The 12,474-nt window shown below is 51.8% G+C and overlaps 1 protein-coding gene across 5 annotated transcripts in view; it reads left to right on the top strand.

Moving 5' to 3' along the window:
- The window catches only part of NSD2 (nuclear receptor binding SET domain protein 2), a 77,697-nt gene that overhangs the window by 22,425 nt on the left and 42,798 nt on the right, over positions 1-12,474 (top strand). For all 5 annotated transcript variants that reach the window (XR_008199595.1, XM_052641835.1, XM_052641834.1 and 2 more), the window contains one exon: positions 10,563-11,187. Coding sequence is in view for 4 of the 5 variants with exons in the window: in XM_052641835.1 (XP_052497795.1) it covers positions 10,591-11,187 (597 nt within the window). In the remaining variant the exon portion in view is untranslated. The remainder of the gene's footprint in view (positions 1-10,562; positions 11,188-12,474) is intronic.

Raw genomic sequence — 12,474 nt, 5'->3', positions numbered from 1 at the left:
CAGAGGGCCTCACTCGGGCTCACCGTTTGCGGTGCCCTTCATTCCTTCCTAAAGGCCCCAGTGTCGCTCTGCTCTCATTCCTCATCGACCGCACGAACTCCTGTTAGCATTTCTCATAGTGAAGACCTGATGGCAGCAACTTCCTAATTGGTATTTCTTTTAAAACATATTTAGTCGTCATTCTTACAGAATCTTTGTTCTGGATATCAGATACCAGGTGGACAGTCTTTTCCCTTTCCCCCAGTACTCTAGTCATGGCCGGCTTCTGTTTCTCATGAGAGGTGAATGGCCATCCATGTCACTGGTTTGTGTTTAATGGACCTTTTGTCCCCCTCTGCTCTTCAGGGTTTTTCTTGATATTGGTTTAAATGTTTCCACTGACTATACCTGGGTGTGCATTCTTTTACATACATCCTGCTGAGATTTGGGCTTCCCCTGTGGTTCAGCTGGCGAAGAATCCACCTGTAATGCAGGAGACCTGGGTTGGGAAGATGCGCTGGAGAAAGGAAAGGCCCCCTACTCCAGTGTTCTGGCCTGGAGAAGGCCATGTACTGTATGCATGTATGGTATCTAGTTAGTGCAGTGCAGTGCAGCGTAAACATGCAGTGCAGTGCAGTGTATATGTATATATAGTCCATGGGGTTGCAGAGAGTTTGGCACAACTAAGCGACTTTCAGTTCAGTTCACTTCACTTCTGCTGAGATTTGCTGAGCTTCTTGAATCTCTGAATTTATGTCTCACTGAATCTAAAAAGTTTTCTGTTTAATCTTTCACAAATGTTTTTTTCTATCTCATTGTTTCTTCCCTCTCCTCTGGGTAGGAGTAGGAATCCAGACCCTTTGATGTTGGTCTGTAGCACAAGCTAGAATCAAGATTGCCGGGAGAAATATCAATAACCTCAGATATGCAGATGACAGCACCCTTATGGCAGAAAGTGAAGAGGAATTAAAGAGCCTCTTGATGAAAGTGAAAGAGGAGAGCGAAAAAGCTGGCTTAAAACTCAACATTCAGAAAACGAAGATCATGGCATCCAGTCCCATCACTTCACGGCAAATAGATGGGGAAACAGTGGGAACAGCGACAGGTTTTATTTTCTTGGGCTCCAGAATCACTCTTGACAACTGAGCTCGCGCAGTGTGATAACCTAGTGATCACACTGTTCCCATCAGGCACATTTTTACAGATAGGTGGATTCATTCATCGGAGAAGGTGATGGCACCCCACTCCAGCACTCTTGCCTGCAAAATCCCGTGGACGGAGGAGCCTGGTGGGCTGCGGTCCACGGGGTCACGAAGAGTCAGACACGACTGAGTGACTTCCCTTTCCCTTTCAAAATCGCTGCAGATGGTGACTGCGGCCGTGAGATTAAAGATGCTTGCTCCTTGGGAGAAAAGCAATGGCAAACCCAGACAGAGTATTAAAACTCTGTCTAATTTTAATACCAGATGTTACCTATAGACAGTACTAGAGATATTACCTACAAAGGTCCGTATAGTCAGAGCTGTGATTTTTTTCAGTAGTCATGGATGGATGTGAGAGCTGGACAGAAAGAAAGGCTGAGCACTGAAGAATTGATGCTTTTGAACTGTGGTGTTGGAGAAGATTCTTGAGAATCCCTTGGACTACGAGGAGATCCAACCAGTCCATCGTAAAGGAAATCAGTCCTGAATATTCATTGGAAGGACTGATGCTGAAGCTCCAATACTTTGGCCACCTGATGCGAAGAACTGACTCATTTGAAAAGACCCTGATGCTGGGAAAGATTGAAGGCGGGAGGAAAAGGGGACGACAGAGGATGAGATGGCTGGATGGCATCACCAACTCGATGGACATGAGTTTGAGCAGGCTCCGGGAGTTGGTGATGGACAGGGAGGCCTGGCGTGCTGCCGTCCGTGGGGTCGCAGAGAGTCGGGCACGCCTGAGCGACGGAGCAACAAAATAGATCACGGAGGCTCTGTTTCTTTCTTTTTCTTGATTTTTACTCTTTTTTAAAGATCATTTCTACTGAGCTATTTTCAAGTTTCTTTGTTATAATATATATATTTCATTGAAGTACAGTTAACTTACTATGTTTCAGATGCATATGAAATAGAAAAAGTGAAGCAAACTAGATGAACGTCAAAGGCCATCATACAGCTGAGCTGTTTTTAAACATGACTGCCCCTTAGAAACATACCTGGAGTCTGGAGGAGAAAAGCAACAGCTGAACATTTGTATTTTCCAAAAGAACTTCAAGACAGTTCTGTAACACATCTGGAGTTTAAAAAGTGGTAACAGGTTTTCCTGTTAGATCCTAGTTTTGACATAGAGTTCTATTGTTTTTCTACTGACTGATCATGATACAATGGTATTGAGTAATAACTACATAACCCCAGTAGTAAAAGATGTTTATCACTTTTCACAGTCGGGTTGCACAATCAGTTCAGTCACTCAGTCATATTCGACTCTTTGCGACCGCACAGACTGCAGCACACCAGGCGTCCTTGTCCATCACCAACTCGTGGAGCTTGCTGAAACTCATGTCTACCGAGTCAGTGATGCCATCCAACCACCTTATCCTCTGTTGTTCCCGTCTCCTCCCACCTTCAGTCTCTCCGAGCGTCAGGGTCTTTTCCAGGGAGTCACATCAGGTGGCCAAAGTATTGGAGCTTCAGCTTCAGCATCAGTCCTTCCAGTGAACATTCAGAACTGATTTCCTTTACGATGGACTGTTGGATCTCCTTGCTGTCCAAGGGACTCTCAAGAGTCTTCTCCAGCACCACAGTTCAGAAGCGTCATTCTTCAGTGCTCAGCTTTCTTTATGGTCCAACTCTCACATCCATACCTAACTACTGGAAAAACCATAGCTTTGACTAGATGGACCTTTGTCGGCAAAGTTAATGTCTCTGCTTTTTAATATGCTGTCTAGGCCGGTCATAGCTTTTCTCAATCAATAACCAGACAGAAAATAAAAGATAATTACAATTGCAAGCCATAATGGGAACGCAATTAACTTAACAACATAAAATAATTACATGCAGTTGGGGGTGAAGCAGAGTGTTGTGAGTGGAGGTGCACACGTGCACACGTTTTCGTCCACTCAGCCCGTCTGTGTCTTCTGGTTGGTGCATTTAATCCATTTACATTTAAGGGAATGATTGATAGGTGTGATCCCATTACTGTTTTCTTCATTGTTTGGGTTTATTATTTTCCGTAGGTCTCTTCCTTCTCTGTGTTTCCCGTCTAGAGAAATTCCGTTTGCATTTGTTGTAAAGCTGGTTGGGTGGTGCTGAATTCTCTTAACTTTTGCTTGTCTGGAAAGCTTTTGATTCCTCCATCGAATCTGAAGGAGCGTCTTGCTGGGTAGAGTATTCTTGGTTATAGGTGCTTCCCTTTCATCATTTAAAATGTACCATGCCATTCCCTTCTGACTTGCAGAGTTTCTCTCGGGAGATCAGCCTGACGGGTGTTCCCTTGTATGCTGTCTGTCGTTTTTCCCGTGGTGCTTTTAGTGCTTACCTCTGTCTTCAATTCTCGTCAGCTTGGTTGCCCTGTGTCTGGCTGTGTCCCTCTCTGAGTTTGTCCTTCCTGGGACTCTGTGCTTCCTGGACGTGGTTGACTCTTTCCTTTCCCATGTTCAGGAAATTTTCAGCTATTATCTCTTCAAATATTTTCTCAGGTCCTTTGTCTCTGTATTCTCCTTCTGGGACCCCTGTAATGCCAAAGTTGGTGCGTTTAATGTTGTGCCAGCAGTCTCTTAGGCTGTCTTCATTTCTTTTTGTTCTTTTTTCTATATTCTGCTCTGTGGCAGTGACTTCCACCATTCTGTCCTCCCGGCCATTTCTGTCCTCCAGGTGTTCTGCCTCAGTTACTTGCTGACGATTCCTTCCAGTGGGGCTCAGAGGTTAAAGCGTCTGCCTGCAGTGCAGGAGACCTGGGTTCAATCCCTGGGTCAGGAAGATCCCCTGGAGAAGGAAATGGCAACCCACTCCAGTATTCTTGCCTGGAGAATCCCCTGGACGGAGGAGCCTGGTGGGCTACAGTCCACGGGGTTGCAGAGTCGGACACGACTGAGCGACTTCACTTCCCTTCATCTTCCAGCGTGTGTTCGTCTCTGCGTGTTCTTTCCTTCTTCTAGGTCTTTGGTAAACATTTCTTGCATTTTCTAAATCTTCGCCTCCACCATTTCCCTGAGATCCCGGACCGTCTTCACGGTCGTTGTCCTTTCTCGAGCTCCCGGATCGTCTTCACGATCGTTATTCTGAATTCTTTTTCTGGAAGGTTGCCTGTCTCCACTTCATTTTGTTGTTTTTCTGGGGTTTTATTTTGTCCCTTCACCTGGGATATAACTTTCTGCTCTCTTGTCGTGATTAACTTTCTGTGGTGTGTTTTTGTTTCAGCTGCTCCGAGACTGCTTCTCTCGTTTCTTGTCTGCCCTGTGAGGCCGAGGCTGAGAAGCGTATGTCAGCTTTTTGATGAGAGGGGCTGACAAAGGGAAAAACCGGGTCTCCCTCTGCCGGGCACTGAGGACATCCAGGGAATCTGACTTTGGAGGCCAGTGGGGCTTGACTGTGGAGCTGCCACAGGACCGGGGAGACAGGCCGTTGCAGGGCACAGGCCAACGCTTGCGCGCCAGGAGCCGGGAGAGAGGAGCATTGCCCCACAGGAGACCGAGCCAGCCGTGCCTGGGAGCGTCCAGCAGCCTCCGGTGGAGGCGTGGGCTGACAGTGGCCCGCGGGGTCGGGGGCACTGGATACAGCAGTGTTGGCCTAAGTCCTTTTCCAGGAGGTCGCCATCGCTGACATTATCCCTAGCATAGCTTGCCCTCAGGCCGAACAACAGGGAGGGAACACAGCCCCGCCCATCAGAACAAGACCCAGATTCCCCCTAAGTCAGTCTCTTCCATCAGGAAGCTTCCACAAGCCTCTTATCTTTATCCATCAGAGGGCAGAGAGAACGAAAACCACAATCACAGAAAACTAACCAAACTGACCACGTGGACCACAGCCTTGTCCAACTCAGTGAGACTATGAGCCGTGCCGTGTGGGGCCACCCGAGGTGGACCGGTGACGGTGGCGAGTTCTGACAAACGTGGGCCCCTGGAGAAGGGGATGGAAAGCCACATCAGCATTCCTGCCTTGAGAACCCCATGGACAGCATGAAAAGGCAGAAAGATAGGATGCTGAAAGATGAACTCCCGGGTCGGTAGGTGCCCAATATGCTACTGGAGATCAGTGGAGAAATAACTCCAGAAAGAATGAAGACGCAACCAGACTGAAAACAGCGCCCAGCTGTGGACGTGACTGGTGGTGAAAGTGAAGTCCAGTGCTGTAAAGAACAGTGCTGTATAGGAACCTGGAACGTTAGGTCCATGAATCAAGGTGAATTGGAAGTGGTCAGACAGGAGGTGGCAAGAGTGAACGTCAACATTTTAGAAATCAGTGAACTGGAATGGACCGGAACGGGTGAATTTAACTCAGATGACCATTGTATCTACCACTGTGGGCAAGAATAGAATCCCTCAGAAGAAACGGAGTAGCCCTTACAGTCAACAGGAGTCCGAAATGCAGCACTCGGTGCAACCTCAAGAATGACAGAATGATCTCTGTTCATTTCCAAGGCAAACCATTCAGTGTCACAGTAGTCCAAATCTATGCCCCAACCACTAATGCCAGGGAAGCTGAACAGTTTTGTGATGACCTTCAAGACCTTCTAGAACTAACACCAGAAAAAAGGTGTCCTTTTCATCATAGGGGACTGGGGTGCAAAAGTAGGGAGTTAAGAGGTGGCCGGAGTAACAGGCAAGTTTGGCCTTGGAGTCCAAAATGAAGCAGGGCAAAGGCTAACAGAGTTTTGCCAAGAGAACGCACTGGTCATAGCAAACACTTTTCCAGTAGCACAAGAGATGACTCTACACATGGACATCACCAGATGGTCAGTACTGAAATCAGACGGATTATATTCTTTGCAGCCAAAGATGGAGAAGGCTATACAGTCGGGGAAAACAAGACGGGGAGCTGACGGTGGCTCACATCATGAACTCCTTATTGCCAAATTCAGACTTAAATTGAAGAAAGTAGGGAAAACCACTGGACCATTCAGGTATGACCTAAATCCCAGTGACAAATAGATTCAAGGGATTAGATCTGACAGAGTGCCTGAAGAACCATGGACGGAGGTTCGTGACATTGTACAGGAGGTGGTGATCAAAACCATCCCCAAGAAAAAGAAACGCAAGAAGGCAGAATGGTTGTCTGAGGAGGCCTTAGTAGCTGGGAAGACAAGTGAAAGGCAAAGGAAAAAAGGGGAGATATATCCGTCTGAATGCAGAGCTCCATAGAATAGCAAGGAGAGATAAGAAAGGCTTCCTCAGCGATCAATGCAAAGAAGTAGAGGAAAACAATAGAATGGGAAAGACTAGAGATCTCTTCAGGAAAATTAGAGACACCAAGGGAACATTTCATGCAAAGAGGGGCCCAATAAAGGACAGAAATGGTAGGGACGTAACAGAAGCTATTAAGCAGAAGAGATTAAGATATCTTAAGCAGAAGATATTAAGAGGTGGCAAGAATACGCAGAACTATCCAAAAAAGATCTTCATGACCCAGATAACCACGATGGTGTGACCACTCACCTAGAGCCAGACATCCTAGAATTCGAAGTCAGGTGGGCCTTAGGAAGCAACACTATGAACAAAGCTAGTGGAGGTGATGGAATTCCAGCTGAGCTACTTCACGTCCTAAAAGACGATGCTGTGAAAGTGCTGCACTCAATATGCCAGCAAATTTGGAAAACTCAGCAGTGACCACAGTACTGGAAAAGGTCAATTTCCATTCCAATCCCAAACAAAGGCAATGCCAAAGAATGTTCAAACTCCTGCACAGTTGCATTCATCTCACACGCTAGCAAAAGTAATGCTCAAAATTCTCCAGGCGAGGCTTCAACAGGACACGAACCGAGAACTTCCAGATGTTCAAGCTGCATTTAGAAAAGGCAGAGGAACCGGAGATCAAATTGCCAAATCATTTGGATCATAGAAAAAGCAAGAGAGTTCCAGAAAAACATCTACTTCTGCTTTATTGACTACGCCAAAGCTTTTGACTGGGTGGATCACAACAAACTGGTAAATTCTTAAAGAGATGGGAATACCAAACCACCTGACCTGCCTCCTGAGAAATCTGTGTGCAGGTCAAGAAGCAACAGTTAGAACTGGACGTGAAACAGACTGGTTCCAAATTGGGAAAGGAGTACGTCAAGGCTGTATATTGTCACCCTGCTTATTTAACTTATATGCAGAGTACATCATACGAAATGCCAGACTGGATGAAGCACAACCTGGAATCAAGATTGCCGGGAGAAATATCAGTAACCTCAGATATGCATTTGATACCACCCTTATAAAAGGGAAGAAAGCAAAGAGGAACTGAAGAGCTTCTTGATTAGAGTGAAAGAGGAGAGTGAAAAGGCTGGCTTGAAGCTCAACATTCAAAAAACGAAGTTCATGGCATCTGGTCCCATCACTTCATGGCAAATAGATGGGGAAACAATGGAAACAGTGTGAGACTTTATTTTCTTGGGCTCCAGAATCACTGGGGACAGTGATTGCAGCCATGAAATTAAAAGACGCCTGCTCCTTGGAAGAAAAACTATGACCAACCGAGGCAGCATATTAAAAAGCAGAAGTATTACTTCGCCGACAAAGGTCCGTCTAGTCAAAGCTATGGTTTTTCCAGTAGTCATGTATGGATGTGAGAGTTGGACCATAAAGAAAGCTGAGCGCTGAAGAATTGATGCTTTTGAGCTGTGGTGTTGGAGAAGACTCTTGAAAGTCTCTTGGACTGCAAGGAGATCCAATCAGTCCATTGTAAAGGAAATCAGTCCTGAATATTCATTGGAAGGATTGATGCTGAAACTCCAATACTTTGGCCACCTGATGCGAAGAACTGACTCATTTGAAAAGACCCTGATGCTGGGAAAGATTGAAGGCGGGAGGAAAAGGGGACGACAGAGGATGAGATGGCTGGATGGCATCACCAACTCGATGGACATGAGCTTGAGGAAGCTCTGGAGTTGGTGATGGACAGGGAGGCCTGGCGTGCTGTGTAAAGAGTCAGACACGACTGAGTGGCTGAACTGATATGGTGGAGTCTCTGTTTCCCCCAGTCCTCTGAAAGGCCTGTAATCAAATTCCACTGGCCCTCAAGGCTGGATGCCCAGCCCCGTTGTTGGATCCCCGGGCTGGGAAGCCTCACGTGGGGCGCAGAGCCTTCAGCGCGGCGCTTGCGCTGCTGTCTCCCAGTGTGTGGGTCGCCCGCCGCGCGAGCGCGCTCCTCCTGCTGTCTCCAGGCTGCTGCTGCCTCTTTGGCCTCAGGTGTCTTTCTCTGGTGGGTTCCCGCATCCTCCTGTTGGTGGTTCCTAACAGCTGGTTGCAACTCTAGTGCTTTTGCAGGAGACGAGCGCGCGTCCTGGTTTTATCCTGGACATTGTGAGTGATGCGTCTGGAGACAGCCCTTTTTCCCGTTACGTTCTTCTCAAGAGGACTCGTTTTCTTTCAGTTGTGTTGAAACTCTCGTAACATTTACCGTCTTGACCGTTTGAAACAATTATCTGGCTGTGCTGGGGGCTCTCAGCTGAGGGCACGTGTGATCTTTCAGCTGCAGCACAAGAGCTCTTGGCTGCAGCGTGTGGAACCTGGTCCCGTGACCAGGGATCACACCCAGGTCCCCTGCGTTGGGAATATGGAGTCTTAGCCCGTGGCCCCCAGGGCAGTCCCCCCTCTCAGCCGTGTTGGAACGTGCCATTCGGGTGCTGTGTGCAGGCAGTGTGGTAGCCATCGCCTCCAGAACGGTGCCGCCCTGTGAGCCTGCAGCTCGGCCCCTGCCTGCCCTCCTTCCTGCAAATGCCTGTGGCTCTGATCACGCGTGAGGAAGCGGCCGCACAGCCTTTGTTCGTCTTCTGTGACTGGCGTACTGCTGTCCGCGTAACGTCCTTGGGGTTGGTGTGTGGCAGGTGTCCGCCTCCCCTTGCCGTCTGAGGCTGCGGCATGCCCCGCTCTTTGGATGGACACGGGGCGCCGACACCCCGCGTGCCTGCCTTCCGTCCCCTGGGATGTGTGTCGGGTGGGCTCGTGGGTCCTGTGGGTGCTCTGAGGAAGCCCCGCTATTTCCTTCCCGTCCCCGCCCCCGTGCACAGGGCTCCAGGCTCCTCGCGTCCCCCCGAGGCCCTGCTTTCTGTTCTGATAGTGGGTAGCCATCCTCATAGGTGCTGTGTGAGGTGGCATTTCTTTTGGGGTTTTGATCTTTTCTTTAGTTTTTTAGTGGGGGATGGCCCTCACTGCGGGACTTGTGGGATCCCAGTTCCCGAGCAGGGACGGAACCCAGGTTCCCAAAAGTGAGAGCGCAGAGTCCCGGCCGCCGGGCTGCCAGAGAGCTGCGGTTTGCCCGTAAGAGTGGGCTTGCGGCCCTGCGTGTGGGCCGTGTGGGCCCTGGGGCTGGGTGGGGTCCATGTCCTCTACTCACCGGCCACACGCGCCCTGCTGTGCCTCGAGGCAGTCGGCTTCTCTCTGTCCAGTCAGCCTGATGTGAGCGGGACTGGAACCCACTCAGACTTGCCTTAAAAACCCCCTGTGGGTCACAGCGGACGGTCCCGGCGTGTGCTTGGGGTGGGAGGGGGGTGGTCCCCGGCGCCCACAGAGCTGGCCCCCCAGGGGGCGTCTTGGTGTGGGGCCCCGCGGTGGTGACAGGGCCAAGCTCTGGTGCGGTGCTCTCCATCGGGGGCACCCCGACGGGGGCACTCCGTCTTGGTGCTCTGCTCCCCCCGGTGGCTCGTCTTGGAGGGCCTCCTCGCTGCCGTTGTGGTGTGCTCTTGGGGGCCTTGGGGGGGTCTTCCCAGCAGAGTGGGCGCCAGCCTGTTCCCCGTGAGCTGCCTTCCCTGGGTGTCCCGAGTGAGGGGCTGTGGCTCCCGGGGAAGCCCCCCTGCCTGTGGGGCTCAGGCAGCCCGTCTGACCCCGGGTACCGTGCGGGGTCCTTGGTGTGCCCTGTCCAAGGAGAGCTGAGTGTCCTCGAGGCTGCGCCCCCTCCTCGTCCCCACGGTTAGCGTGGGCCAGGCCGGTGGCAGGGGGCCCGCCGCCACCTTCCCCGTCCATCTGGGCTTAAGCTTTGCTGCCCAGTGGCTGTGGGCAGGCCTGGAGCCCCTGCCCGGCGCTGCTTCCAGCTGTGTCTCGGGCCCCTCCTCTTGTCCTCTGCCCAGGCCTGGCTTTGCGCTGGCCGCCTTGGGTGCTGCCCTGGTGGCAGGTGGGGGGCAGCCCCCGTTTCCCGAGGGCTCGGGGGCAGTGGCGTGACTTCCTTTCCTCGCCTGACTTTTGTGTTCCGCCACGAAAACCCAGTCCTGGTCCTTTCACTCTTGTTTTGGGACTCCTGTCATTTCTGTGATGTTAGAACTGCCTTTTGGGACCGAAGTCACAGGAAACACCATACACTGCCTCAGAATCCCCGAAACTCCCCAAGTGTATAAAGAGTTCCATTGGCGTACTCATCTGAGGTTTGAAATTAAGATGTTTCTTTTCTCTTTTTCCAACACTGCAGTGTTCTGAGACGGAGGCACCAAGGCTGAATGGAATTCAGCGTCAGGAAAAGCCCTCTTTCTGCTCCAAAGGTGGTGAAGTGCATGAAGATGAAGCAGGCCCCGGAAGTCCTGGGCAGCGCCAACGGGAAGACCCCGAGCTGCGACGTGAGCCGAGAGTGCTCCGTGTTCCTGAGCAAAGCCCAGCTCTCGGCCGGCCTGCAGGACGGGGTTGTGCAGAAGTTCAACGGCCACGACGCGTTGCCATTCATCCCGGCCGAGAGGCTGAAAGACCTCACCTCCCGCGTCTTCAATGGAGAGCCTGGTGCTCACGATGCCAAACTGCGTTTTGAACCCCAGGAAGTGAAGGGACTTGGGACCCCACCTCACACTACCCCTGTCAAAAATGGCTCTCCAGAAATTAAGCTGAAAATCACCAAAACCTACATGAATGGGAAACCTCTCTTTGAGTCCTCCATATGTGGCGACGGTGCGGCCGCCGTGTCCCGTTCGGAAGCAGACGGACAGAGACCGGAGCACAAGGCCCGGAGGAGCCGCAAGAGAAGCGCACAGCGTGGCTCTTTGCTGGAGCACGGCCGCGGGGAGGCTGCCCTGGTGTCCAGGGTCTCCAGTCCTGTGGACAAAAAGGTATTTGTGAATGAGGGGCTCTGGGCGGGTGGCAGGGGGCCTCGGAGGACACGTGACGTGTGAGAAGCGATAGCAGGTGGGCGTGGCCCCCGTGGCCGGCTCTTCACTTGCTCTGAGGGCTCGCCGCGGGGACACTCACATCCTGTTGAGCTGGGGCCTGGAGACGAAGTGTGAAGACTGCGTGAGGTTCTGAATCTGGGCCTGGCCATTCCAGAGCCCTCGGCCTTCAGGCGGTCCTGTTTCACAGAGCTCCTCTCCGCCTGATGGCGGTCAGTGGGGGACCCCGTGGGGCTTCCTCAGTCTGTGCTGTCTGAGGAGCGCTCCTGCCGGCCTCCCCTCGGTCGCTGTCCACCCGGGACCCACTGTCCGCTGCAGGGGCCCTGCGTGTGGCTTGCCCCAGTGACCACGGGGCGTGCCTCCTGCCTGCATGCTCTTGGTCCCCAGCGCGGAGTGCAGTGCTAGAGTGCGCGTGAATGCATGTTCAGGCTTCGAAGGCTGGGGTGGGAATGTGGGATGAAAACATGGTGTTTATGCCACAAGTCTTCAGTGATAGGCGGGAACCTCAACCCTGGCAGAGGAGCTGCAGAGGGCTTTGTGGCGCCCCTGTTCCTGAGCTGGTGGTCTGCATAAATAGGGTCTGGCAGGCCTCTGTGCGCTGGCCAGGCGAAGCTCCAGGCCCGCTTTCAGGAGTAGGGGCAGGGGCTTGAGGCCAGTTTGGGTTTTTTCTCACCAAGGCTGGAGGAATCACTGTAAAATTATAGTGAGGAATTTTGTTTACGGCCCCACAGATAGGACAGGAAAGGATGGACATTTCCCTGGAGGAGCTGAAATAACGGAGACCTTCAGGGCTTATGTCTGTTGAGTGCTGGGGTGGGGGGCGCAGGGTGGCTCTGACGTAATCACAGTGATGGTGGTCTGGGCTGCTGTGGCCCTGCTTGAAGCCCCCTGGTGGATCCATGCTCCTTTATAGGGAAGAGGCTGCGGTTGATTTTGTTAAAACCTGGACAGGTCACCTACTTTTGCCTCTCTGAGTCTGGCTGCGCCCTCCGAGTGGGGACGATACTGCCTGTCCTGAGGGCGTGGGCGTGAGGCTGAGGTGACAGTCAGCCTGAGAGCCGGTGTCTTTGTAGGAGTGTGTGACGCGCCCGCTCTGTGCCAGCCCTCACCCCCGATGGGCGTGGCGACTGCACTCGCCTCCGTGCACGCGTGTAGGGCTGAGGCTTAAAGCCAGTCGGCGATTCGACTGTGCTCAGCCCCCTGGCGAGGGCGCCGCTCTTGCCAGGCCTG

This window comes from Budorcas taxicolor, chromosome 6, assembly GCF_023091745.1.
Source record: "Budorcas taxicolor isolate Tak-1 chromosome 6, Takin1.1, whole genome shotgun sequence".
Lineage (NCBI taxonomy): Eukaryota > Metazoa > Chordata > Mammalia > Artiodactyla > Bovidae > Budorcas > Budorcas taxicolor.
Note: the sequence above shows the minus strand (reverse complement) of the source record. Positions and strands in the feature narration are given on the sequence as shown.